At 42.2% G+C, this 27,107-nt stretch overlaps 2 protein-coding genes across 2 annotated transcripts in view; one reads left to right on the forward strand and one right to left on the reverse strand.

The window, feature by feature from the left end:
* Positions 1-27,107, forward strand: part of SHC4 (SHC adaptor protein 4) — a 128,939-nt gene that overhangs the window by 54,928 nt on the left and 46,904 nt on the right. The window contains 2 exon segments of the mRNA XM_080677054.1: positions 12,288-12,351; positions 16,890-17,009. Of these exon segments, the coding sequence (XP_080533180.1) occupies positions 12,288-12,351; positions 16,890-17,009 (184 nt within the window).
* EID1 (EP300 interacting inhibitor of differentiation 1) lies at positions 22,376-24,338 on the reverse strand. The gene has a single exon (XM_080677064.1). The coding sequence runs from the start codon at positions 24,019-24,021 to the stop codon at positions 23,458-23,460; it is 564 nt and encodes a 187-aa protein (XP_080533190.1). The 5' UTR covers positions 24,022-24,338; the 3' UTR covers positions 22,376-23,457.

Raw genomic sequence — 27,107 nt, forward strand, 5'->3', positions numbered from 1 at the left:
CAGGTGTGAGATGGTATCTCATTGTTGTTTTGATTTGCACCTCTTGGATAATTAGTGACTTTGAGCATGTTTTCATGTGTCTCTTGGCCTTCCTTCTGTCATCTTTCAAAAATATTCTATTTAGGTCCGACAACACAGACTTTTGAAAGGAACGTTTTGATCATTAAACTTACCTGATTAAGTTGAACTATAAAAAAAGAAAGACATCCTCTAGTGAAGTGTATATACCAATGTAAAGTAGCATAATTCTGGCAGCAGCTCCTTAGCAGGAATTAGGCTAGATCTAGAAACAGACTCTGAGATGGAGAGAGAAAGGCAGAAGGTTTACTGGGAGGGCTCTCACGATCCTGATGGAGTGAGGATGCAACCCTGGGCTCGGGGAGGTTGACTAGTGGTGCCATCTTAACAGAGACCTCAGCAGATGTCATGGGCAAACAGACCAGGCCTTCAAACCTGTATTGACTGGTCACAGGTTTCCTGCTGCCTCTGGGGAGGGGCATATCAGTAGGCAGCATAACTGCCTTAAAGAGAGGACAATTTCTGGGAACTCAGCTGTGAGCCTTTAGTCCTGACCATTCCAACAACTGGGGAAATGAACATCTCTGTTCTGAAAGGGGATGTGGGTTACATAGGGGGACAAGGATCATCCTTTGTTTCATGCCACAGAGCTGTCTAAATGCCTACTAGATGCCATGGATCATCGAAAGAAGATCAGAGAGGCATTCTACCTTTCTAGAAACGTATATTATCCATTACTATTTGCATGATAGACACAATCTGATCTTTACAGCATATTGTCTATAGCATTCCAGTTGAAACACACAAGAGGACTCTGCTAGGTAGTAGGCATTGTAAAAAGTAGGCTAGACCCAGTTCTGAAAGCAGATGGAAATGACAAGGATTAAGCAATGATAATGGCTAGCATTTGCTGAGGCCTTGTTTAAAGCTCTATTGTTATTCCCACTTTATGGACTTAAGGAACGGAGACATAAAGAGCTTTACAAACTTGCTCAAGGTCACAGAGCTCATAAGAAGCAGCTAGATTTTCAACTCCGACTGTTTGGTTGCAGAGCCCACTTAACCAGCTTTTTCCACTCTCTGTTATCCTAGAGGAGTTATAGATAAATTACAGCCCTCAACTTTTTTCCTTTTCTCACACTATCTAATAAAAGAGTAATATGCAAATTGACCATACTTCTGCTACACCCACAAGCCACGCCCACCAACCAATCAGGAGTGAGTACGCAAATTAACCCAACCAAGATGGCTGTGGCCACAGAGTGAGCAGGAGGCTTGAGTTTCCCAGGCAATGGAGGAAGCCAAACTTCCTGCACACCCTGGCCCGCCCAGGCCTCCACTCAAGGCTACAAAGTTTCAATTATAGAGGATAAATAAATCCCAACAAAAATGGCTGTGGCCACAGAGTGAGCAGGAGGCTTGGCTCCGCTCAAGGCTACAAAGTTTGAATTATAGAAGATAAATAAATCTCAGATACCAGGGCCTCCGCTTGGGTTGCCGGGGGCGTGGCCGGCCTGCAAACCACCACAGACCCCTTGCCCAGGCTGCCCCATGTCCCAAGGGAACCCCCACCCTGATCCGGGACACCCTTCAGGGCAAACCAGCCGGCCCCCACCCGTGCACCAGGCCTTTATCCTATCTAATAAAAGAGTAATATGCAGATTGACCATCACTCCAACACACAAGATGGCTGCCCCCCATGTGGACACAAGATGGCCGCCACAAGATGGCCAGCAGGGGAGGGCAGTTGGGAGGGACCAGGCCTGAAAGCGAGGCAGTTGGGGGCGATCAAGCCTGCAGGAAAGGGCAGTTAGGGGTGACCAGGCCAGCAGAGGAGGGAAGTTGGGGGCAACCAGGCCTGCAGTGGAGGGTAGTTAGAGGTGACCAGGCCTACAGGGGAGGGCAGTTAGGGGCAAACAGGCTGGCAGGGGAGCAGTTAGGCATCAATCAGGCTGGCAGGGGAGTGGTTAGGGGGTGATCAGGCTGGCTGGCAGAAGCGGTTAAGGGCAATCAGGAAGGCAGGCAGGCGAGCAGTTGGGAGCCAGCAGTCTTGGATTGTGAGAGGGATGTCCGACTGCCCGTTTAGGCCCGATCCTACCGGGATTGGACCTAAATGGGCAGTCCAACATCCTTCCAAGGGTCCCAGATTGGAGAGGGTGCAGGCTGAGCTGAGGGACACAGCCACCCTCTAGTTTACTATAATTTTGCACGTTTGCTTATTTCTGTATCCCCCAAGCACTTTGTACTGGATTATGCACATGGTGACACATAACGAAGCTTAGTTGATATTTAAAAGAAGAGCTTTAGTTCCCCTCTCCCTCCACTGAGTGCTGGTGGGAGGGACAAAGGATGGAAGATAATAATTGGCAGTTTGTAAAAGGAATTTTAGTAGGAGACTCATTTCTTATAAAATCCAGCTTCCTGTACCAAGGAGCTGAACAAGCCCAGGTCCAAAAGACACATAAATAATATTTGTCTGTAAAGATTAAAGGTGGAATTCTAGTCATTTTTTTCTGCTGCACACAAGCTAATAGCAGACCTGACCCCACAGCCTCTCACATTACTTTCTAGTCTGCTCCAGAAGAAGGTCAGCGAGCCACAACCTGCCCGCCAACCCAGCCTGCTACACTTGAGTTTGGTTTTGCCACCTTTTGAGCCAGGAATGGCTGTTGACATTTTTCAGTTGTTGGGGGTGGGGGGTAGGGAGGATCAAAAGAAGAATATTTTGTGAATGTGGACATTATATGAATTCAAATTTCAGTATCCATACGAGTTATCGGCACGTGAGCATACCCATTCGCTTATGTATTATCTGTGGCTGCTTTTCGAGGTACAAGTGCAGAGATCAGTAGTTGAACAGAGATCGTATGGCCCGCAAAACCTAACATTTTTACAACCAGCGCCTGCCAAGTGCTGCTTTGAGTGGTTCTCAATCTTAGCTCTGTTGGAAACACTTGAGGGAGCTTTGGGAACTCCCAGTCCCCAAGCCCCAGCCTGTACCAGCTAAATCAGCATGTCTGGAGGTGAGACCCAGTCTTCAGGATTTGTTAAAGCTCCCCCATGTTTCCCCGATGTCCAGCCAGGATTCAGAACCACTGCCTCGAGCATGAGTGCATTTTGAGGAGCAGGTGGATAGGCCTCTCACCATCCAGGCTGCCAGATGGAGGGCAAATGCAGATCACTCATCACCACCTGTGTGTGCCGGGGGTGATGTGAGCAAAGAGGTTCCAGACTCCAGACGCCCTCTGGTGAAAGCTCTTCCCAAGGAGGGAATGGCAGGGATGGAGGGAACCAAGGGGTGAGGAAAGGATGGGTTATACCAAATATCTATCCCAGCATAATGAGTGACTACGTTGAAGACAGATTTTCGCCCAAATGGAGCATCATCAAATGTACAGGTGGTGTAGCCTTCCTCCCCTCCCTTCGCCACGAGAAACAGGTGACCTGATTCCTTAGCATCCGCTAATGCAACCATCTGGTCAATGCGGCAGAGCACAGAGCCAGGCATCCTGGGCAGTGAGTCCAAGTAGAAGTTTTAATCAGCTGTGTGGTCCATGAACTGATGTGCTTCCCACCCCAGGCATATAGAATCAGAATCTGTAGGAACAGCCCCAGGAATCTGCATTCTAACCAGCATCCCAGTTGCTTCTTAAAAACTTTAAAGTTTGGTCATCACTTCTCTAAATGGTTAGTTTAGAAAGGGGTGATCAAACTTTGAAGTGAGTGCTTAGCAGATGTGCAGGCACAGTTGTCCTACCATTGTTTCCCACAGGGGACTCGACTGGCTAGGCCAGTTGTGATTCCTTTCAGACAGGGCACTTTAGCACACCCACAGTGAAAAAAGATGGAATTACCAAATCAAATCTATAATATGCGCATAGACCAACTGGCCTTTAAAAAAAGTTGTTTCCTTAAAAAACAGCAGTGGAAATCATACACTCATCCCACCAACTGCTGTCTTCTTCCGTATTATGGGACCTCCATGGCAAACTGTTTTAAATATCTAAATAGTGCCAATCTTCCTTTTTAGAAGATAGGCTTAACTTTTATAAGTCGATAAATATCATTTGTCGTGAAATGTGGTGACCACAGTGGGCGATTCAGTTGGATCTGTTTTGTGTGTGTTCCTTAACGAGCTTTGGCTCTTAAGTGACCACGCTGAACAAGCAGTACACTCTCCAACTCCAAAAGATATGCCTTCTTAAGATTTTGTCTAAAACAGAGTTGTTTTAGAAGATTCCAGTTTATCGTAAAATAAAGGAGAACAGTCTTTTGGATTTACAAATTCCAGTGTGTTTTTGTATGAAATCAACCCCATTTCTCTAGTGTGATTTTTCACAGGGCTTAAATATTGTGAAGGTGGATAAGCCATCAGTTTGTGGGTACAGGTGTTTGAATTTAGAAATACGTGATTCTATTACAGCACATCATTGTGGGGACAGGAGAAACTGACTTCATTTCTGTTCATTAGGGGAGACTTGTAGGGAGGCTTACTGGGGGCAGGTGGTCTTTTACTTCATTAAAGTGCAATGAATGGGTCAACATTTGCATCAGAGCCAAAGGGCAGAAGTGGGAGCAGACAGAACCACCTGTGTTCTGTGGCGGCTGGAGCTGGGTAGAATTGCAAATGTGCTTTAGAATCAGGTTTTAACTCGAAGTCAGGTCGAATGGAGTGGTGCCAAAAGTCAGTGTGAGAGCCAGTGCTGTGGGCAGTGCTGAGAGGCTTTATTTGACCACCCTGGAACCCAAGTGCCTGTTTCTGAAATGAAAGGCTCTATTTTATGGGCTGAGTCTACCCTCCCAGAGTGCATGGGCGATGCCCCTTGATTATAGCACAAAGGGAGTTTGAAGCTTTCCCTTCTCCGCCAGCCTCTGGCATTGACTGCATCCATTGTGTGCTTATCGCCAGCAGGCAGGCTCCTGTTCTAAAGTGTCCTGTCTGCCGGCTTGCACAAGTTCTTGGATGTCTTTGATTTCACCAAACTGAACAAAATTGAACACACAGATCACTGAGCCTTGGTGTTCTAAAGGCAGAGACTAAGGGGAAAAAAGGCACTCGTTTCCCTAGAACAATTGGAACAACATAATACCGCACTGACGTGGAGCCTGAATTGCAGGTCCCTTCCTTCATGAATATGAGACATCCAGGTGACAAGGTGTCCCTTCTACATCGATCACTGATTTCTGTAAGGATCCCTGTTGGGGATGATAAGTAAGGGAAAGATCCTTGGGAAATACAGGTGGCTTTGTTTGCCTAAGTCTTTTTCAATATTATTTTGGAAAGGCTCTTTTCTGTGATTAAAATGTATTCTTATTTCTGTTAGCCTGGACAGAACTGAAACCACTCCGTCACTGTGTGTGTGTGTGTGTGTGTGTGTGTGTGTGTGTGTTTGTGTGTGTGTGTGTGTGTGTGTGTGTGTGTGTGTGTGTGCTGGGAGCTGGAGGGAGCTGCCTTAAACGGTTCCAGTGGGCCATTTGCTTGGTTTCATGTTACACAGTTTCTGGCTTTCCTGTTTACTGGAGAACTGCATTTTGACATTCACTGCAAACGATCTGTCCCACAGCCCCTCCCCCATGAAATGCTCCACTTGGTCCTGGATGGTGCTATTGCCTTCCAGACTTAAAAATAAAGGGGCCGGGAGTGGGGGGACAGTTAGGCAACAATGCTTCCCGGGCAGCGTAACTGTTTAAGGGTTAAGGACACAGAAAAGTTATAACTTGAGGACTGTAACTACCAAGGGTTGATGAAGAAAGGTGCATTTGTGTGCATGATTAGTTTGGACTCTGTTAAGACAAAATATCTTTTTTTGGTCCTATGGTGTAGGCAGGGTTTTATAGGCTTAAAAGCAAATCTTCAACTGCATTCTCATTCTCTTACATCAGCCCACTTCTCCCCTTCCTTCTCATGTGGCAAAAACAATAAACAAAGTGGCCACTGTTGGTACTGTGGGGCGTTTCCCCTCTTTCCTTCTAGTGCAGGCTCCCAGGGTGGAAATCTTCAGCCATTTAAACTCCGAAAATTCTGCTCCTCTCACAGCAGATCAGCCCCAAAAGGGGTTATGCAGAAATGCAGGCTGCCTGGGCAGCTGGGGTGGTGGGGCACCCGGCCCTGTGGCAAACCCCTGCTTGGGGTTCTCTGTTTTCTTTTTCCTCAGCATTTGTAAAGTCAGCGCTTTAGGTCAAAGGGTGTACTGAAACTTCAGAAAAGCATTGGAAGTACTATTTGTTCCTGAAAATATTACAGTTAATCTCTCGGTCCCAGTCAGAGGGGAAGAAAAAAATCGTTGTAAAGAAAGGCAACAAAATGCAGGCATCTATTTGTCTTCCCTGGTGGGAGTTTCAAGAGATTTATTAACATCGCTATCAGCGAAGAACGCAGAATCTGAGAGGTTATTTTAAAGCAGGAATCTGTGGTTCCCAAGAGGCCCACAGATGGTTTTCTGGGAGTGCTGGTGAGGGGGGGCCCTCTAAAATCAAATAGGAAAGTTTGTGCAAACAGGCCTTTTATTGGAGAGAGAGTCTGGGACTCTCTTTAAAAATCTCAAATTAATAAGTATTTTTTTGTGGTAAGATACACATAACATAAAATTTATCATCTTAACACGTTTTTAAGTGTGTATTCAGTGCCATGAAATACATTCTTAGTGTTTGCAGCCATCATTACCATCTAACCCCATTATTCTTTTCACCTTGTAAAACTGAAAGTCTTTACCCATTAAACAATAACCCCTCATTTTCCCCTCCCCCCCATACACCTGTCTTTATGATTTTGACTATCCAAAATACCTCACATGGGTGGAATCATGTAGTATTTGTCTTTTTATTACCATCCTATTTCACTTAGTACAGTGTCCTCAAGGTTCATCCGTGTTGTAGCATGTTGCAGAATTTCCTCCCTTTTAAGGCTGAATAATATTCCATTGTCTGTATGTATATACGATATCACATTTTGCTTTTCCATTCATCTGCGGATTGGCACTTGGGTTGCTTCTGTGTTTAGTTATTGTGAATAATACTGCTATGAACATGGTCTACAATATATCTACTTCTTAAAAGTAAGTTCATAAGCACAAGTTTCCTCTTTTTTCTTCTGAACAAAGTTGTATGTCAAGAGATTTTTCAGAATCTGTGAAACTTCCTGTGCCTCAACTGACTTTAAAGTTCTGAGTGAGGGTGCCAGTGCACACATGTGTGTGCTTGCCTGCTTGGGCATATGGACAGGCTCTGAATAACATAAGACGGTAACAGCCAATGTATGGAAAGCAGAGGGCTGGGAAAGGGTAGAAGCATCAAGGTTTCCAGAGTTGACCTCTGCCCCTGTGCCCTGTTTCCTTGGCAGTTTACCTCAGCCACATTGGCATAAGGAAGCCCTCAGGGCCCTGGCTGGGTAGCTCAGTTGGTTAGAGCACTGTCCCGTTACATCAAGGTTGTGGGTTTGATCCCCAATCAGGTCACATACAAGAATCAACCAATGAATGAATGCATAAACCAGTGGAACAACAAATTGATGTTTTCTTCCTCCCACCCCCTCTTTCTCAGATCAATTTTTTTTTAAAATAAAGGAGCCCTCCATATGTTGGGGAGCGAGCAAGGGAAGAACACCCAATATATTTGCTCTTCTAGACCCAGGAGCCTGGGACTCTGTCCTTTCCATGCACCTGGCAATGTGCCCGCCGCTGGGGGAGTGCAGGCTTTGAATTCTGAGCTGGATTTGCATGTTGTCTCTCCCAGTATCAGCTGCATTCTTTGGAGTCAGTATTTAAATTCTTTGACTTTTAGTTTACTCATTTGTAAAATGGAGGTAAAGTACCTACCTGAAGACAACCTTGCTAAGACTGAAAGAGCTGCTTTGAGCCGGGCGTGGCCATGGACATAGGACCTGCTTCTTCGTTAAAACCCTGGCTTCCTGCTGCCGCATTCTGAAGTAGGCATTTCTAATGTGAAAGGTTGGCTAAACCTGGTCAAGAGTCCCTTTTCTTCATGAACTTTTGGGAAATGGAAACAGGCAAGTCTACCAAAGAAACTGAAATAATAGATCTTGACGTAGTGAGCTACCCGGCCATGGCCATGAGGGCTTCTTTCTGACCAGTCCTTATGCCAAGGCTGAGGTAATCTGCCAGAGAAACTGGGAGGAGTTCAAGGCTAAGGTGGGACACGAGCATCAAGGGAAATAAAGATCTGTTATTATCGGTAGCATGAACGTGGTCCCACCTCTCTGTATAATTTTGTTAACCAGTGTCACCCCAATAAATTCAATAAAATGGAAAAGAAAACTAAAATCCAGGTTTAAAAAAAATAAAGCATTTTCTTTAATTCAAAGTCACAACTTTACATTTTGTTAGAGGGTATTGAACGGAATTTTTGGACTGGAACCTGGATTCTTTGTCCGTTGGAGTCGAAGAATGAATCCACAGACAGAGGGTAGTACAGCAAAGGTGGAGACTTATTGAAGAACAAGTGCAGACTCCCACGTAGGGAGGGGAAGAGTCCCACAGAACGGACTCGCACCTGGGGAGGGGGAAAGGGTCCCACTGAGTTCCTTTTCCCAAGGCTTATAAAGGCTGCAGATCCTGGTGCCTTGATATCCCCTCTGATTGGCCACTATTCCCTTAGACTGGTTACTATAGTAACTCCTGGGCTCAAAGGTCGAACCTCACATGGGTCCTGTGAGGTTCTCCCCTGCTCCTTCCTTATTGTTTTCCTATTCCCTTTGGGCTTTCTTCTCCTTCTGGTTGAAGGGCTTCCTTCCCTTTATTTTGAAAATATAGACCTTGTGCTGTTCCCAGCTCCCTCATTCTATGGAAACTAGTGGCCTGGTGCACAAAATTCGTGCACATTAAAAGGGGATTAATTAGAGGAAATAATTTAATATTGCTGTTTGCCCTTTCTCTATAATAGAAGTGTCAGAGATGAAAGAAAATTAGTAAAATGTATATGAAAAGCTTTCTCCTGTCAGAGTCTGGGGCACACCATGGGACCCAGAGTCAAGTCCCCACCCACCCACATGCGCCTCAAAATCACGTGAGACCCAGACCTGGCCAGCCCCCTGCCCCCATTGGGCTAGATCCAGACCTGGCCAGTCCCACCCTTGTCAAGCCCCACCAGGGAGGGGATGTAGCCTCAGGTCCCCTGGCCCAGCGCCAGACAGGGGACGTGCCTTGAAGTCCCCTGTCATGCCCCGCCAGGTGGGAGACATGGGCCTGAGATCCCCTGTCAAGCCCCGTTGGGTGGGGGGCATGGCCTGAGGTCCCCCGTCAAGCCCCACTGGCAGAGGGGTGCGCCTCAGGACCCTGTCAAGCCCTGCTGGGCAAAGGGCGTGGCCTGAGTTCCTCCAACCCAGCACTGGGGGTGCACCTTGAGGTCCACCATCAAGCTCCACTGGGTGGGGAGCATGGCCTGAGGTCCCCTGTCAAGCCCCGCCAGGTAGGGGGGAGCAGCCTCAGGTCCCTTGGCCTGGTGCTGGGGCGCGGGGGTGCGGCTTGAGGTCCCCCGGGCCTGGAGCCAGGGTGAGGGGCGTGGCCTGAGTTCCCCCGACCCAGCACTGGGGGTGCACCTTGAGGTCCCCTGTCAAGCCCTGCTGGGTGGGGGGGCACGGCCTGAGGTCCCTATCAAACCCCGCTGGGTGGGGGGTGCAGTCTGAAGTCCCCTAGCCTGGTGCCGGGGTGGGGGGCACGGCCTGAAGTCCCCTGTCAAGCCCTACCTGGTGGAGGGCACAGCCTGAGGTCCCCTAGGCCAGCACCAGGACAGGAAGTGCACCTTGAGGTCCCCCATTAAGCCCCGCCGGGGCGGGGTGTGTGGCCTAAGGTCCTCCAGCCTGATGCCAGGGCGGGGGACGTGGACTGAGGTCCCCTGTCAAGCCCTGTTGGGTGGGGGATGTGGCCTGAGGTCCCCGGTCAAGCCCTACAGGGGTGGGGGAGGGCATAGCTTCAGGTCCCTGCTGATTGCTCATTAAGGCTCCTTATGGGAACTTGGCTTCAGCTGTGGGTGCAGCCATCTTTGTGATGGAGTGATGGTCAATTAGCATATTCCCTCTTTATTAGATAGGATGTACCTTTTGCTGCTCTGCATCCCTGTGCTTCTCCCATGGTTCTCTTAATTTCTAAAATCTTCTAAAACCTGTCTTTTTCACCCCCAAAAATTCCTGTTTCAGTGTTGAGAGTTGGTATGAGAATAAAAAAAGACAAAACCCAATGTCTGGGAAAGCACTTTGTAAAACTACAGGGTCCTATATAAAAAGTAACAACTTCAAATAATTACTATTATTATATGCAGCAGCATCAATGCTCATCTTTGTTTTTACTTTTATTTCAAACCATTTACAAAGAACTTTTTAGACCAAAGCACTCCAGTAGACCAGTGGGCTCTCAAGGAGTAAAGGACCTGATAATACCTTTCTTATAATACATCTTTATTAAATACCAACACCCTAGTGGGGTGCATGCACAAGTTATTTTGGCAACACCAGAGGCCAATTTGGATCAATTATATGTGTCTCATCAATTATTAATTAATCATTAAGATGACTTAAAACATCAATCAACCAAACAAAAGAGCCCAACCTTCTATGTTATCCTTTTGTTTGACTCCAGAGACAAACTTTGGAATCCTAGAAAAACAATAAATATGAAATCCTGAGGAAATATGCTAAGCCCAAAAGCCATTCTATCTTTTGGTTGCAGGTATTTATGCAAAAATCAGACAAGATAATACCTTGGAGAAGAAGCACTTCGTAAAACGACAGGGTCCTATATAAAAAGTAACAACTTCAAATAATTACCTATCCAGAAAAAAAAAAAAAAAAAAGAATTGGAATCCAGAAAAAAAAAATCATTTATCCAGAAGAAAAAAAAAAGAATTGGAACTAAAACATACATTATAAATTCAAAGTAATGTCTAGAATCTTTGGAAATTCTTTTATTCTTCTTCTGTCTAAAGTGTCTACTAGAATTGTTCTGCCTCTCTCTGTCTCTCTCTCTACCTCTATCTCTGTCTCTCCTCTCTCTAGCTGCTCCTCCTTTTGAAAACATCTCAGAGAAAATATTTTTATGAAATAGAATAATAGATAGAAAAACTGTATTGTGTGTGTTAATATAGTTTACTAATTTGAACAATGATCTCCAGGGAATCTGGGGAAGAGCTTAGAGATTTCCATTTGCTTTGTGAAAAGTTTCCTATATGTATTGAAAGCCACATGGTGAGGGCTCAGATTACCGAGTGAAAGCCTGGGCGGTTGTGAGTGCTGAGGCCCTGAGACAGAAGCTCTTAGTTCTAACTGCATTTCTGGAGAGGAGGGCGCCAGTGTGTTCACCACTTCCATTAAGGAACAGCTACTTGTTTTAGTGGAGCCTTTCTCTCAGGAAGTGCAATATATAGTAAGGGCAGAAAAATAAGCAAAGGAGGAAATTTGTTATTGATTTTCTTTTCTTCTGTGAAATTATGTGAAAGCTCAATGGCTTGTAGCAGGAACTTGGTCAATAAGGCTCCATTTGAGACCATGTTGAAGTTCAGTCTCTCCCTTTCCTTTCAAACTTCCTTTAGTGTCAGGTTCTTTTGTATTTAATTGTCTTTGGTGCTGAGCTACTATGAAGCTTTTTATTCATAACACCACAGAGAGGGTTAAGCTAAAGGTAAACTGTGAAATAGTCTCAGACAATAAAGTTCTGCCCCTCCTTGTTGGTTAAAAATCAATAACACTAAAAACCAAACCTGGCCTTAGCTGGTTTGGCTCAGTGGATAGAGTATTGGCCTGAGGACCAAAGGGTCCCGGGTTTGATTCCAGTCAAGGGCATGTACCTTGGTTGCAGACTTCTCCCAGGCCCGGGTCCTGCTCGAGGCTCATGCAGGAGCAACCAATTGATATGTTTCTCTCACATTGATGTTTCTCTCTGCCTTTCCCTCTTCCACTCTCCCTAAAAATCAATGGGAAAAATATCCTTGGGCGAGGATTAACAACAACAACAACAAAACACACACACACACACACACACACACACACACACACACACACACACACACACAAACAAACAAACGTGAAAAGCCAAGAAAAAAAATGAGGCTGAGATGAATGGTAGGATTGCTTATTATAAAGCAGTTTTTCAGTATCAGGGTGTTGCTGGAAGTCCTAAGCGTGTTTTCTCCTATGGGAGTGGGGAAGGTTGGTTATGTCAGACTCACCATGATGTGTGTAGTATAACACTTGCTAACATTAATCGAACATTTACTGCGCGCTAGACAGTACGCTAAGTCTTCATATGGTTTCTGTTCCATAGGGAAGCAATAAGCCGTCTGTGCGAAGCTGTCCCTGGGGCAAACGGAGCCACTAAAAAGCGAAAGGTAAATAAATATTGGTGTGGTTTTCTTCTTTTATGTTTCCCCAACTATCAGGAAGATGATATAAAAACAGTTGCTAGGTCATTCCACCATATGACTTAAAGGTCCCGAATGGCCTTTATTGGTTGGCATGATAGTAGAGATACAACTCAAAGTCGCTCTGGCCCCTCAGATTTTTCCAACTTGTCTTAAATGGTGGTGCCTAGAAGGACAGAGCAGAGAAAGCACCTGAGTTTCAAGTGAGAAGATCCTGGTTCCAGGCCTGGGTCTTTACCTTCCTTTGAACGTGGTATCTCCTAGTCTGAGACTCTTCCTTATTCCTGTAAAGTTAAGTTGTTGAACCAGATGGCCAGTTTGGTACCTTCCAATTTGAATATGATCTAATATCTGTATTTTTAACATTTTAGACTTTTTAAACTCCTTGGCCTATTTTTAAGTGCAAACACGGGTGCTGGCAGAGATGAGATAATAACACATGGGGAGAAGGGACTTTTCATGCTGAAAGAGCACAAGTTTTGGTGTTAGATAGACTTGGGTTTAAATCCTGCCTCTGCCTCCTATTTTTAAAGAACAAAAGTTCAGTCGAGTAAATTTGAAGATCTAATTGGCTGTATTAAATCGGCCAGTATCCCGTCTAATAAATAGAGAGGTGCTCCCAGAAACTGTACAATATAGAAGGCCCTTCTAGGCAGAAACTGTGCCAGACGAGGAAGGGATTAGCAAAAGAAAAAAAGGATTGTTTCAGGCCAGGTTACCTTCCCTTAGGGAAAGGCTGGGGTTACCAGGCAAATTGCCTCAGTTGCCTTTCAGATGCAGAGGGCCCATGTGAGAGGTTAACTCACGGGTACTGACCGGAACATTCCAGATTGATTAAGATTACATTCCTAGAAAAAGTTGAAACTGCAATTAGGTCAGGTATTAAGTAGGTTCAGCCCTGGCTGGTTTGGCTCAGTGGATAGAGCGTTGGCCTGTGGGACGGAGGGGTCCCAGATTCAATTCCGGTCAAGGGCACATGCCCAAGTTGCAGGCTCGATCCTCGGTGGGGGGCGTGCAGCGGGCAGCCAATCAATGATTCTCATCGTTGATGTATCTCTCTCTCCTTCTCCCTTCCTCTCTGAAATCAATAAAAATATTTTTTAAAAAGGGTAGGTTCAGTGTCATGGGCTTTAGCACAAGTGACTCCATTTGGATCTGTGGTTTTCTCTTTAAAACACTATCAACTGTGTGATCTTGGACAAGTCACCTTTTGGATCCTTGGTTTCCTCATCTGTAAAATGGGAGAAAATTGCACTTACTTTACAGAGTTGTATAAGAATTAAATGAAATGATGTCCACAGAGTGCCTAACACCGTGTCTGACACTATTAGACTTTCAACAATAATGGTAATTAGTATTATTGTTATTAAGCTATTAACTCTAGGATGTTCAGTTGTTTTGAAAAGTCCAAAGGGGACATAAAGGCTCTGAAGATAACTGTGTAAGTCTTAGAAATAGAAACTGTTTAAGAGGGAAGGAATTTTTAGGTATCCTCCAGGCTAAGCCTCTCATTTTGCCAGCTACTAAACTGTGGCTCAGAGAAGAGATTTGTCTTGAGTCACTAGGATCATGAAGATCAGAGCCAGCTATAGAAGCCAGGTCTTCAGAGTCCCATCTTAGAGCTCTATTTCCATACCACCCTGACTCATTTGTTATCATTCTTCATCATTTTGCATAGAGCTGAATCCAGTGTAACCCAGAATGACTCAGATGAGCCACATGGTGTGGAATACTCTGATACATGGCTTTGAATTCTATTAGAATCCCCGATTACTGGTTTCTTTGACAGAACCCATGGCCTCAAAGTAGCCGCCAGCATCCTCCTACTTCTCAGAACCTCTGTGAATAGGATGCTTCAAATGGATGATCCCAACAAACAGGCCCATTCATTTAAGGCTTTCTCATTTCAGGAGTAGGGAGTCCATACCCCAAAACAAAACAAACCAGGCAATTGTTGTTCCAGAAAGTACACCTTCAATAAAAAAGGAAAAATTTGAATTAGTTTCCTTTGACAGCTAGCATATACTGAATACTTAATACATGCCAGAGACTCTACTAAGCACTTTATATTTTTTATACTCTTTTCCCCCCCAACTTAAAAAATTGTGGTAAAATATACATAATATCAAGTTTACCTATTAACCATTTTAAGTGTACCGTTTAGTGATATTAAGTACATTCATGTTGTGCAATCATTACCACCATCCATCTCCACAACTCCTTTCATATTCTACAAACCAAAACCCCATTACCCATTAAACAATAATTTCCCATTCCTCTCTCCATTCTAGTGTGTGTGTGTATGTGTGTGTGTGTGTGAAACTCTCAAGTCCTTTTGAACATCACAAATATTTAAAGATGAAATCTTAAGATCTGGTTTTCACAGCTTTATGGGAATAAAGAAAATCGGCAATGGGAATCACATTTCATCCACCACCATAATTTCTATCGCCATGATTTGGACTACTCTAAGTACTTCATTTAAGTGGAGTCATACGGTATTTGTCTTTTTCACTTAGCATAATATACTCAAAGTTCATCCATGTTGTAGCATGTATCAGAATTTCTTACTTTTTAAAGGCTGAATAATATCCCATTGTATGTATATAATGCATTTTCCTTATCCATTTATCTGTCAGTGGACACTTGGGTTGCTTTCACATTTTAGCTATGAACATGGAAGTCCAAATATCTGGTCAAGTCTCTGCTTTCATTTTTGGGGGAGCTATATCAAGAAGTGGGATTGCTGGATCATACAGTAATTCTATTTTTAATTTTTTGAGGAACTGTCATATTGTTTTCTATAGTGGTTGTACCATTTTACATCCTTACTAATAGTACACGGGGTTTCATTTTCTCCATATCCTTGTCAACACTTGTTATGTTCTGTGTGTGTGTGTGTGTGTGTGTGTGTGTGTGTGTTTTGTGTTTTGTTTCTGACTAGTTGTAGATCTATCCAGATTTTCTATTTGTTCATGATTAGTCTTGGTAGGTCTAATGTTTCTAGAAATTTATCTATCTTGTCTAGGTAATCCAATTTGTTGGCATTCAATTGTTTATAGTACTCTTATAATCCTTTTATTTCTGTTGAATCAGTAGTAATGTCCCCACTTTCATTTCTGATCTTAATAACATGAGTCTTCTCTTTTTCTAAGTTTATCTAACTAAAGGTTTGTCAATTTTGATCTTCTTGAAGAACCAACTTTTGGTTTTGTTGATCTTCTCTTGTTTTTCGAATCTCTATGTCACTTATTTGTGCTCTCATCTTCATTTTTTCCTCCCTTCTGCTAGTTTTGGGTTTATTTTATTTTTTTTCTAGTTCTTCAAGTTGTAAAGCTAGGTTGTTGATTTGAGGCATTTCTTCTTTTTTAATGTGTTTATAGCTATAAATTCTCTCCTTAAGCAATGCTGCATCACATAAGTTTTGCTATATTGTGTTTTTCATATTCTTAATCATCACAAAAAACTTAGACAGTAACTTTTTATATTTTTAATACTTGTGATGTTCAAAAGGACTTGGGAGTTCAGCTAGTCCAAACTCTCACAGGAATTCCTTTTATATAAACCGGGCCTCTACTCCAAATACTTGGGGAGAAGGGAATGTGTGAGAAAAGTTCTGAGGGCTCAGATTTAACTGCTGCATTCCATTTTTAAAATCCTCATTTGAGGATATGTTATTATTGATTTAAATATATATTATTTATTTCAGAGAGGAAGGAGAGGGAGAAAGAAAGAGAAACATCAATGATGAGAAAGAATCATTCATTGGCTGCCTCCTGCATGCCCCCCACTCAGGATTGAGCCTGCAATCTGGGCATGTGCCCTAACTTGGAATAAAACCGTGACCTTCTCTTTCATAGGTTGACACTCAACCAATGAGCCACACCAGCTTGGCTTATAGATTTTAGAGAGAGAAGAAGGGAGAGGGAGAGAGAGAGAAACATGGATGAGAGAGAGAAACATCAATCTGGTGCCTCCCATAGGCACTCTAACCCGGGATCAAACCTGCAACCTGGGTATATGCCCTGACTGGGAATTGAACCTTCTACCTTTCTGTGTGCAGGACGACACTCCAACCAACTGCGCCACAACAGCCAGGGTGCATTCCAATTTTAAAAAAGTTTTTTTTTTTTTTTTAATATATTTTATTGATCTTTTACAGAGAGGAAGGGAGAGGGATAGAGAGTCAGAAACATCGATGAGAGAGAAACATCGATCAGCTGCCTCCTGCACACCCCCCACTGGGGACATGCCCGCAACCAAGGTACATGCCCCTGACCGGAATCGAACCCGGGACCTCTCAGTCCGCAGGCCAACGCTCTATCCACTGAGCCAAACCGGTTTCGGCAAGTTTTTTTTTTTTTTTTTTAAATCATTTCATTTGATTTATGTAGAGTAAAATAAAGAGGAAAAGTATGGGCTTTGACCCATTTTTAACATTAAAAGAAACAAACATTCATTCTGTAACAGAATTCATAACTTAGAGTGTTTTGTTCTTTTTAAAGCCTCCAGTTAAATTCCTATCAACAGTTCTTGGCAAAAGTAATCTTCAGTTTTCGGGAATGAAAATAAAACTGACCATCTCAACATGCAGCCTTACACTAATGAATCTTGACAACCAACAGGTAAGATCATGAATGTCATTTATGGCTTAACATATTATCTATTTCTCTGGAGAGTTTGAGCATAATAAAGAGAATGAAGTTCCAGGCAGTGTGCCTAAAATTTACTAAGGCATAGGGGAAAAATTCTGCCAAGGATTTATACATACTAATAATTAGAACAACATTTCTAACCCATCACTGGGGCATTTGACTGCTTGCATACTTGCCCCTTATCTAATTGGCTTTGTAATAAGAACCAAAGTGCAAAGAATATAATAAATACCATTTGGTAACACCTATTGTTTTTTATATTTTCAAATATGTTTTTATTGATTTTTGGAGAGAAAGGGAGAGGGAGAGAGAGAAACATTGATGAGAGAAAAACATCGATCGGCTGCCTCCTGCACACCCATTCCTGGGCATGGAGCTCGAAACCGGGCATGTGCCCTGACTGGGAATTGAACTGGTGACCTCTTGGTGCATGGGACAACACCCAATCCACTGAGCCACACCGGCTGGGCAACACCTATTTTTTAATCAGTCATTTATTACTCTCCACCAACCCTTCCTGAAGAAAAAGCAATTTCACCCTGGCCTGAATGGTGAACATTGTCCCATGTACCAAAAGGTTGCTGGTTTAATTCCCTGTCAAAGCACATACTTGGGTTGTGGGTTTGATCCCCAATTGGGGAGCATAGAGAAGGGCAACTGACTGACTTCAGGTGAGGATTAAAAAACAGAACAAGCAATTTCATTACCAGAATTAAGCACAGAGGAAGGGTGATGTTAGGGTTAATATTCTAGCTAACTGAAATTTAAGCAAAAAAACATTTTCTTACAAACCTTGAGGTTGAAAGCTTTCTAAAATGTTATTATATAAACATAATTTTTTCAACTTTGATGACTTATGATACTGAGTTTTTATTGTTAACCTTGTTTCTTAAAGAACAGCATTGCTTGTGTCCTAAGTGGGTTTGGCTCAGTGGATAGAGCATCTACCTGTGGACTAAAGGGTCTCAGATTTGATTCCAATCAAAGGCACATGCCCGGGTTGCCGGCTAGATCCCCATTAGGGTGTGTGCAGGAGGCAGCCAATCAATGATTCTCTCTCATCATTGATGTTTCTATCTCTCTCTCCCTCTCCCTTCCTCTCTGATATCAATAAAAATATATATTAAAAAAAAAGAACAGCATTGCTGAAGCAAATGTAAAAGACATAGAGACAATGAGCTAAATGTGTACCTTAAAATACGACACTTTTTACTTGCTTTATATTTTTTAAACTAAATTCCTTATATCAGGTTAGTTACATGTGTTAAAGTCTAGTTTTTTCTTTCTAATATGTAGTGATTGGAAATTTTTAATCTTTAAGGTTTTACTGTGCCGAGTGCTGTCGATCAGGGACACGTGGAGGGTGTACTGTGTACTTGGCAGTGATAAAACACTAAGAAATTTTGAGGTCACATATAGGTTGAAATCCTGGCTTTGCTATGAATGAGCAAGTTACCCTACCACTCAATTTTCCTCATCAGTGAAAGAGCGGTATAGTACCTTTTCATAGAGTTTCTGAGCGGACAGATTTAGCAATAGTACGTCTCATGGGGTTATTTAGAGGACTAGGTGAGATCATGGATGTCAATCACTTAGCACAGTGCCAGTCACATGGTATCTATTATTATTATTTACCAAACATCCTTCTTTGAGACCTTTACATATACTCAGTACTTAATAGGGGAAGCATATTACATAACATTATAGAATTGTCAGTAACATATAAGTACAGTTACATACATTTTGATTTCCTTTTTTTTTTCTTTTTTTGCTAAAAAACTCACTTGTGTTTTTGAGGGCTGTTTTTTAAAATTCAAAAGCAGAATTAAATACATTGATTACATAGTAGTATAAATCATCATAGAGGAAAATGCGTACTATTAAGCAGTTCAAAATAGATTCCTGTCTCATTGGGTCCTCATTGGTTATCCAAGAGAGGTGACACCACTGTTATAATGACAGGGGAACCTTTGGGGCTGTACTGGGGAGGTGCCACATATCTGGGCGGAAGGTAAAACATTCTTTCAGTCTTGCAGATGCTTTGTCTTCAAGACATTTGTAGATTTAAAGTTTATTTTTAGTTTTCAACCTCGTGTATGGTACCAGGGATGCTCAATGCTATTAGTTATGAGATTTCATTGAGTATAGGAGCCCTCGAATTATCTCAGAGTTTTGTAGGGAAGGAAGAGTAGGCAGAGCCGGAACCAGTCTGGTGACAGCCTTATGTGCAGAGTCTAAAGAGCATTTTTAAAATGACTTGTTCCACAGGGTGACTGAGGAATGGGGGAATTGAGGAAGCATAGGGTTGTGATGTGTGTGGCAGGGGTTCTAGTTTATTCTCAGCATTTCCTCATCCTCCACTGCCTTTTCTTCCCCAGGCCCCTGCAATTAGAGATGATATTGCCACACGCCCATCATCTTTCTGGCAGAACCAAAGTAGGGACAGTGGGTGTGGCAGCTTCCACTATCAGTGGTTACAGCAATGAGGTTCCTTTGGGAGTGAACCACATCTTTTCTGCACTGGTGCCATGGACTGGGGTTGTGTTCAGCTCAGGGCTGGAATGGTGACCAAAGTTAGGATCTCACTGATACACCACAGTTCAAATAATTTCGAACTATTCTGCAGGCTTGGGGGAAATGGTTTGGGGGCAGTGTACAAAGAGATGTGCCACACTCCAGATGCTTAAACTCAAGAAGCTTTATACATTCCATCAAAAGGGCAACTTCAGTGTTTGAGACATGAAGGCAGCAAAGAAGCAACCTTATGGATATAGCGTGAGAAAAGGATTTTGTAATTACATTCTCCTTTTAAAAAGCTACCCTTTGAAGTTCTAAGATAAAATACAAAGATACACTAATGCCTCCCCCTCCCTTAACTTCTAAGATATACTTTGGACTGAAAACATAAACAGGTTCAAGTTTATAGATACATTCATAGATGACAGAGTTTTTATGGGTCAGATGGTTCACATTTATTTTCAGCCACTGAAACTTTAAAAATATAACTAGCCATTCACTTCCAGAAAATGTCTCATAGGACTTCAGAGGCAGGAAATAAAACTATATTAAACATGTAAAGCTTGCAGTTTTTAAAACTTACCATATTTTGGGAAGGCAACATATATTTTGGAAAAGCAAGTTATAGGGTTTAAAAATGGTTTTTGTATATTCCTTGTTTTAAAAATTCAAACAACAGACCTCCTTGACATTATTTTAATACAGTATTTTAGTGCCTTAAGCAAAAATGTCAGTCTCAGTAGTTTCCATTCTTAGTATTTCTTTATTCATTTCTACATCTCCTACCACACAGCTCTAACAGCTACTGAAATTGAGAAGAGTAATAAAGAGGTAAGGAGGGTTAAAAAAACCAAACAGGAAATAGAGACAATCTTTAGTCTCAAATATTTACAGAGTCCAGGCAGGTAAGGCAGTGTTTAGGCACAAGAAAAACCAGTGTTGTGCCAGGCCGGTGCGGCTCAATGGTTGAGCATCGACCTATGAAACAGGTCAGGGTTCTATTCCAGGTCAAGGCACATGCCCAGATTGCAGGCTCCATCCCCAGTAAGGAACGTGCAGGAGGCAGCAAATCAATGATTCTCTCTCATCATTGATGTTTCTATCCCTCTCTCTCCCTTCCTCTCTGAAATCAATAAAAATATATTAAAAAAAATTTTTTTAAGTGGTGCAAGCACAATAAATGGTGAGTGCCACTTGGACTCCTGTTAGAGAGACAACACTGAGGGTCATGGCAAACAGAATACCTTCCCTATGAAAAGGTGAATCAGGTGCTTTCTCCATGTCACTGTAGGTCAAGGACTGCCAGATCTCCTAATTTTGAAGAAAAAAAAAAAAAGGATGGAAACCTGGGGATTTTACTGCTCTCTCGAGTATGAAGTGTTGGTCTTTAATTATAAGTACAAGCCAAACAAAACAGATCTGTCCTTAGGGCAGCTAATGCAGGATATCTGATTAAAGCAAGCATTTCGTAATGTTTGTGAACAGATGCAGAAAATGTTCCCCAAATCACACTGCATACTCATAAGCTTAAGTTCCCTCTCTCCCCACACAAAACCAGGACCAGAATCCTTTATTTAGTACCCATTAAATGAAGAGATATATTATTTTTCCTAATCTCTATTACCATGTATCTCTTTAGTTTCCATTAAATGAAGATATATCTATCTTCATTATTATATTAATTATATATAATTATCCCTATTTTCAATTCAGGACTGAGGCAGAAATATTAAGTAATTTGTCTACTTAGAAAGCTAGTATGTAGTGGAGCCTAAATTTGAATCAGGTAGGTGGGGTCCAGTCTGTGATAAGGTTTATAATAGAAATAAAAGTGATTTTACACTCCTAACAAGGGTGTTAAAATGGTAACATTTTATACCTTCAGTAAAGTAACAAGTAATAATTTCAGTGGTCTCTCAGTTCACTGCCTATTTCTAAGAACAACAGACAACCATTAGGAGTCAGTTGCAGAATGCAGGTCTTTCTCCCCAAAGCAAGCCTTCAAACCCAACAGGAAGTGGTTTTCTCTCCCCCTCCTCTTGCTCCCCAGTCAGTCCCAGAGAAATACAATCACATCTCTGGGTTTGTGGACCCGTTTTTTTCTGTGTCTATTTCCTACATCTTTACCTGGAGATAAACGCAGCTGGTTATTTCATCGTGTATTGGCATCCTCCCTCTCCCCCCTCCCAGTACTGTACTGTTCATTCACATCACACAGGCAATTGATTACTTATCCAGACTCACCTAACTGCAGCTATGAGCTGTCTGAAAATGCAGTCAAAGTGAGGCATGGAGGAGGCAGGATTAAGAAGTTGAAGTTCTTCCCCCCCATCTCTCTCTTCCTGCCCACCAAGCTAGTGTTCTTATGATCATCCTTGTCAGTCCCATGTTTTACAGAAAACAACCCCCGTCTCTAAGGCCCCGAGTTGTCATGTTGTATTAGATGTGTCTTTTATTGCCATAATGGAGCAGGAACATCTAGTACCTCTTTATTGGTCATAAGACCTGCTGATACACTGTTTCACCGGTCACAGCCTTCTGACAGAATTATCATAGAACTTTAGAACCTTAATAAGATAACCACAATAACATGGCTCACTAATAGGGCAGGTTTTCCCAGGTTGGCAAATTCTCTTATAGGAATTTACTAAATTTAGTTTCCCCAAATTAATTTGCAAATCACATATTTGAAGCTGGAACACTTTCCCTTATAGTGGTTAAATTTAAATCATAAAGTGGCTGCAATAATGCAATGAAATAGAATACAGTAAAAATAGTATATAAAGTGTGGATGCATACTAATTATTAGCCAAACAAAATACACAGAACAAGAAATTTTATTATCTCAAATGCTGGTGCATAACCAATAACAAGCTTAATTAGAGGAGGAGACAGAGGGAAACTTCAGAAATTTCTGGATAGGTTTGAAACCTTTAAAGGTTGACGGCATAACTGTTCATAAAGTCTTTTTTAAATGTAGGGCCTTTCTTTTACTTGACAATTTTCACTTAACAGTTCTTTCATGATGAAGTTCCACCAGTCTTTTCCCTGTAAAGTTAAAGGTAAAACAAAATTTCTCTAGGATATGGAGGTATTAGAAATAGTTTTCTTTATACTTTCACATACATTTTAACGTCTGAATTTGAAAATTTACTAAGGGTTTCTTCATTTTTTTACTTTTAAAAATAATGGTCAAGATAATGAATTTCTTGAATTACAGATCACAACAGCTTTATAAATGATCAAGATACATGTACAAATAAAATTTCAGATGCCCTTAGAAACATGTTAAGATGTAGTACACATGATACATATTTCTTCTGGGGTTTGCTTTTTCTTCTGGGATACTAAGAATATTCACCTTATTATTATATACTAAAAAAATTTAGCCTTTGATACCTATAGCTTGAATAGATCACAAAGTGGAATTTTCAAAGTTTTCTCAATAGGCTTCCTGTCCAATAAACTCAAAAGACATCTGATGTCCTACGCTGGATACATTACTTTTTCTCACGTAATTAGTATCAGTGGGCTCTTGCACTGGCCAGCAGTTTGTCTTAGTCACGATGTATTCTTGCAAAACCATTCCTTACAGTGGACGTGGAAGTCATTTTTCCCAATGCAAAGAAGATAATCTGGATCAATCACAAAGTCAAAGCCATACGTGTTTCAGGATAAACAGGTTTCAACAGTCCTAAGATCCTTTTTCTTTAACAGTTTTTTTTCTTTTTCACAACTGTGCAGTCACTGCCCTATTCTATTCTGAAAAACAAAACCAAAAAAAAATTTTTTTTTGAAGATCAAGTTTTTCATTGGCACGGAACTATTTGGAACAAACCCAAGAGACAGTGGAATGCTGGGTCTCCCCTCAAGTAGTTTCCTCCTCTTTAACCGCATTTAACTACTCTTTGTCGATAATCTCATCACAGCCGAGTTCTTCGGTCAGACGATTGACAACCATAAGTGAAAAAAGCTCTTCGATAAAAGCCAACTGATCAAACGGGGTCTTCTCGTAATGCATCTGAAAACCGCCATCCACGGCCGCCTCTCCAGCGCTGGATGTTCTCAGAAATATCTTGTTGGCTTCGTCCAGGGCCACGGATGCCCGGTAGCCTGCACCACGCCGCTGCGCCTCCTCCGGGTAGTCGTAGTCGTCCTCCCAGTCATCGAATTCCTCGGCCTCAAAGTCAGGGCCGGCGAACAGGCCTGGCAGCTCCCCGGGGCTGGGCCGGCCTGCAAGGCCTCGGTCCCCCGCCGCCTCCGCCATGGCCTGGGCCCCCTCCTCCTCCATCGGGCCTTCCTCCTCGGGCTGTGGCGGGCCCCGGTGGCGGGGGTGGTTCGGGGACGGCTCCCGGTTCCCGCCGCCTACCTCCATCTGCGGAAGGTCACCCTCGCCGGGCATCACATCCATCTGCAGGTCATTGCTCTCTTCATACAGCTCGGACAGCTCGTGCATTTCCGCCATGGCGCCAGCGGCTCAAGCTCGGGCAGGGCGTTTGCTGCAGGATCGGAGCGATGGGCCGTGCGGTTGTGCGCGTGCACAGGCGGCGTGCGCGCCCCCCTGCGTCAGGGTGACCCCCAGACACCGCCCCCCGCCCCGCGCGCTGCTCGGCCCAGCCGCTCGCTGTTTCCTGGGAAGGTGCCTGCGTGGCTTGGAGGTCTATGTTTCATTCGATCTAATGAATGTCTAAAAAGACTGTGCTTGCAAGAGCGTTACCTTGTCTCCGTGTCACTTAACAGCGTTGCTGCTTGTGATGCTACAAACGGGGAAATACGTGCCCCTGTAGCAACGCATTATCCTCCTCCTTCCCGCTCCCTTCCCTCCTCCTCGGGCTCCTCCTCCTGCCTCCATCCCAGGCAATCGCGTCTGCTCCTGGGTTTTAACTACCTTTTGTCCGCGCAAATGCCTTCTGAATCCACACCTGCAAACCACACAGTGCTCTCAACCACAAAGCAACATGTTAAGAATGGATCCTTTTTTTTTCTTTCGATGTTCCTCATTAGGAAAAGTTAAATTCACAAATAAGCATATTTTCCGTCCTTTTTTAAGAAAGTTCTAGTGAGGGATATATTCGGTCCCATTTCTTTTTGCAGGAGGTAACTTTCCATTATCATTAATTTGATGTGTATGCTTTAAATCCTTTTTCTTTGCATTCACGTGGATCTTAGGTCCTCGTGGGAAAAAATCTTACTTTTTTAAATGTCTCACATAACTGTCTTCAATTTACAAACCAAACCCCTCAGCAATGTCTTGAAGATTTATATATATATATATTTATATATATATATATATATATATATATATATATATATATATATATATATATAATAGCACTTCGTTTTTATAACTATACTATGGTTGACCTACCTATGCAAAAATAATTTCCCATTTTTTGATGTTATAAACTGGCTAAATGAACGTCCACATATGCCAGTTTCTCTAGAATAAATACAGTATTTGGAAGTGGAAAGGTGGAATCATAGGGTATGCATACTTCAATTTTAATAAATACTGTCAAATTGCTTTCCAAAGTTGCTATACAAATATGAGTTCTAGCCAGCAGTGTTTGAGAATATCCACACCCTTGCCACACGTGATTTTGTTGAACTTGGACAGTTTTATCAATTTAATGTATCTTGCTTTATTTTTATTTATTTATTTTATTTTATTTTTTAAAATATATTTTATTGATTTTTTACAGAGAGGAAGGGAGAGGGATAGAGAGCTAGAAACATCGATGAGAGAGAAACATCGATCAGCTGCCTCCTGCACACCTCCCACTGGGGATGTGCCCGCAACCAAGGTACATGCCCTTGACCGGAATCGAACCCGGGACCCTTGAGTCCGCAGGCCGACGCTCTATCCACTGAGCCAAACCGGTTTCGGCTCTTGCTTTATTTTGAATAGTCTTGATTTCTTAGACACTGATTGTTTTTCAATTTGTTTATTGAACATTTGTATTACTTCTGAAAATTAACTGGTCTTACTTTGGGTTTATTTCTTTTTTTATGGATACATAAGAACTCCTTATAAATTCTGACTATATGAATACTTTTGTTTTACATGCTGTAAATATATTCTCTCTTCCTGTTGTTTGTCCTGTTTCAGGGGTCTTTCTAATACAAATTTTTAAAATGAGTTTTTATGTAATCTAATTTGAGGGGATTTTTCGTTTGTCTTCTAATAAGATGGGGTTTTCCTACGTCAAGGATCACAAGCATAATCTTTTATCTGCCTTATGATGTATTTGTTGATTTTTTAATGAATCAAACATTTATTTATATAGATAGTATGAGGACAGGACTTATTTATATATTTTTTTCCAAATAAGCCAGCCAACTCCACTAATTTAATCACTTATCATTTTGTCTGTTAGATGCCACATTTATCATAGACTAAAAGTTCATGAATATGTGTCTGTTTTTAGACTTTGTATTCTAATGAAATCCGTAGTTTTATAATATGCCTTGCTTATAAGGAAAATCTAGTCTCTTTGTTCCTTTTTAAACAACACATTTCCATTGATTTCAGAGAGGAAGGGAAAGGGAGATAGAAACATCAATGATGAGAGAAAATCATTGATCTGCTTCCTCCTGCACACCCCCTACTGGGGATCGAGCCCACAACTTTGGCATGTGGCATGTGCCCTGTGCCCTGATCGGGAAAACCATGACCTCCTGATTCATTGGTTGATGCTCCACCTCGGAGCCACACCAGCCAGGCTAGTCTCTTTGTTCTTTAAAAATTTTCTTTAGTTGCCAAAACCGGTTTGGCTCAGTGTCCGCCTGCGGACTGAAGGGTCCCGGGTTTGATTCCGGTCAAGGGCATGTACCTTGGTTGTGGGCACATCCCCAGTGGGAGGTGTGCAGGAAGCAGCTGATCGATGTTTCTCTCTCATCAATGTTTCTAGCTCTCTATCCCTCTCCCTTCCTCTCTGTAAAAAAATCAATAAAATATATTTAAAAAAAAAGATTTCCTTTAGCTTTTTTTGCACAGTTATTCTTCCATGTGAATTTTAGAAGCAGTATGAAAAGTTCCCTGAATGACATTGATGGAATTTTTAGTGGAATTGCATGGAAATTACAGATTAATTTGGGGGAGAATTGACATCTTTACAATATTATCTTCTAATCCATAAAGGTGATATGTATCTTTTTTATTTTTTGCTTATTCAGGTAGTATTTATGCCTTCCAATGAAGTTTTTAAAAAAACTTTACACAGTTCTTTTTAGATTTATCTGTAGTTACTTTTGTAAATGTACCTCCTCTACCCCCAAATACAGTGTCTAATTGGCTATTGCTGATATAAAGGAATGACATTGATCTTTGTATGTTGATTTTGTTTTTAATAATCATTTTAACTGAAATGTAAATATCTATAATAATAAAAGTGTAATATGCTAATTAGACCAGACAGCCAAACGACCTTCCAGACAAAGCCGGGGCTGCGAGGGCCGAGCCGCTTGCAGGAATTTCGTGCATCGGGCCTCTAGTAGAAAACAGAAGTAGAGAAAAGTTGCACACATAATAATGATTTTCACAAAATGAAC

This window comes from Plecotus auritus (genome assembly GCF_963455305.1).
Source record: "Plecotus auritus genome assembly, chromosome: 1".
Classification (NCBI taxonomy): Eukaryota; Metazoa; Chordata; class Mammalia; order Chiroptera; family Vespertilionidae; genus Plecotus; species Plecotus auritus.

Coding starts and splice junctions, on each gene's coding strand:
- EID1 (XM_080677064.1), bottom strand. CDS start 24,021: ATGGCGGAAATGCACGAGCTGTCCGAGCTGTATGAAGAGAGCAATGAC.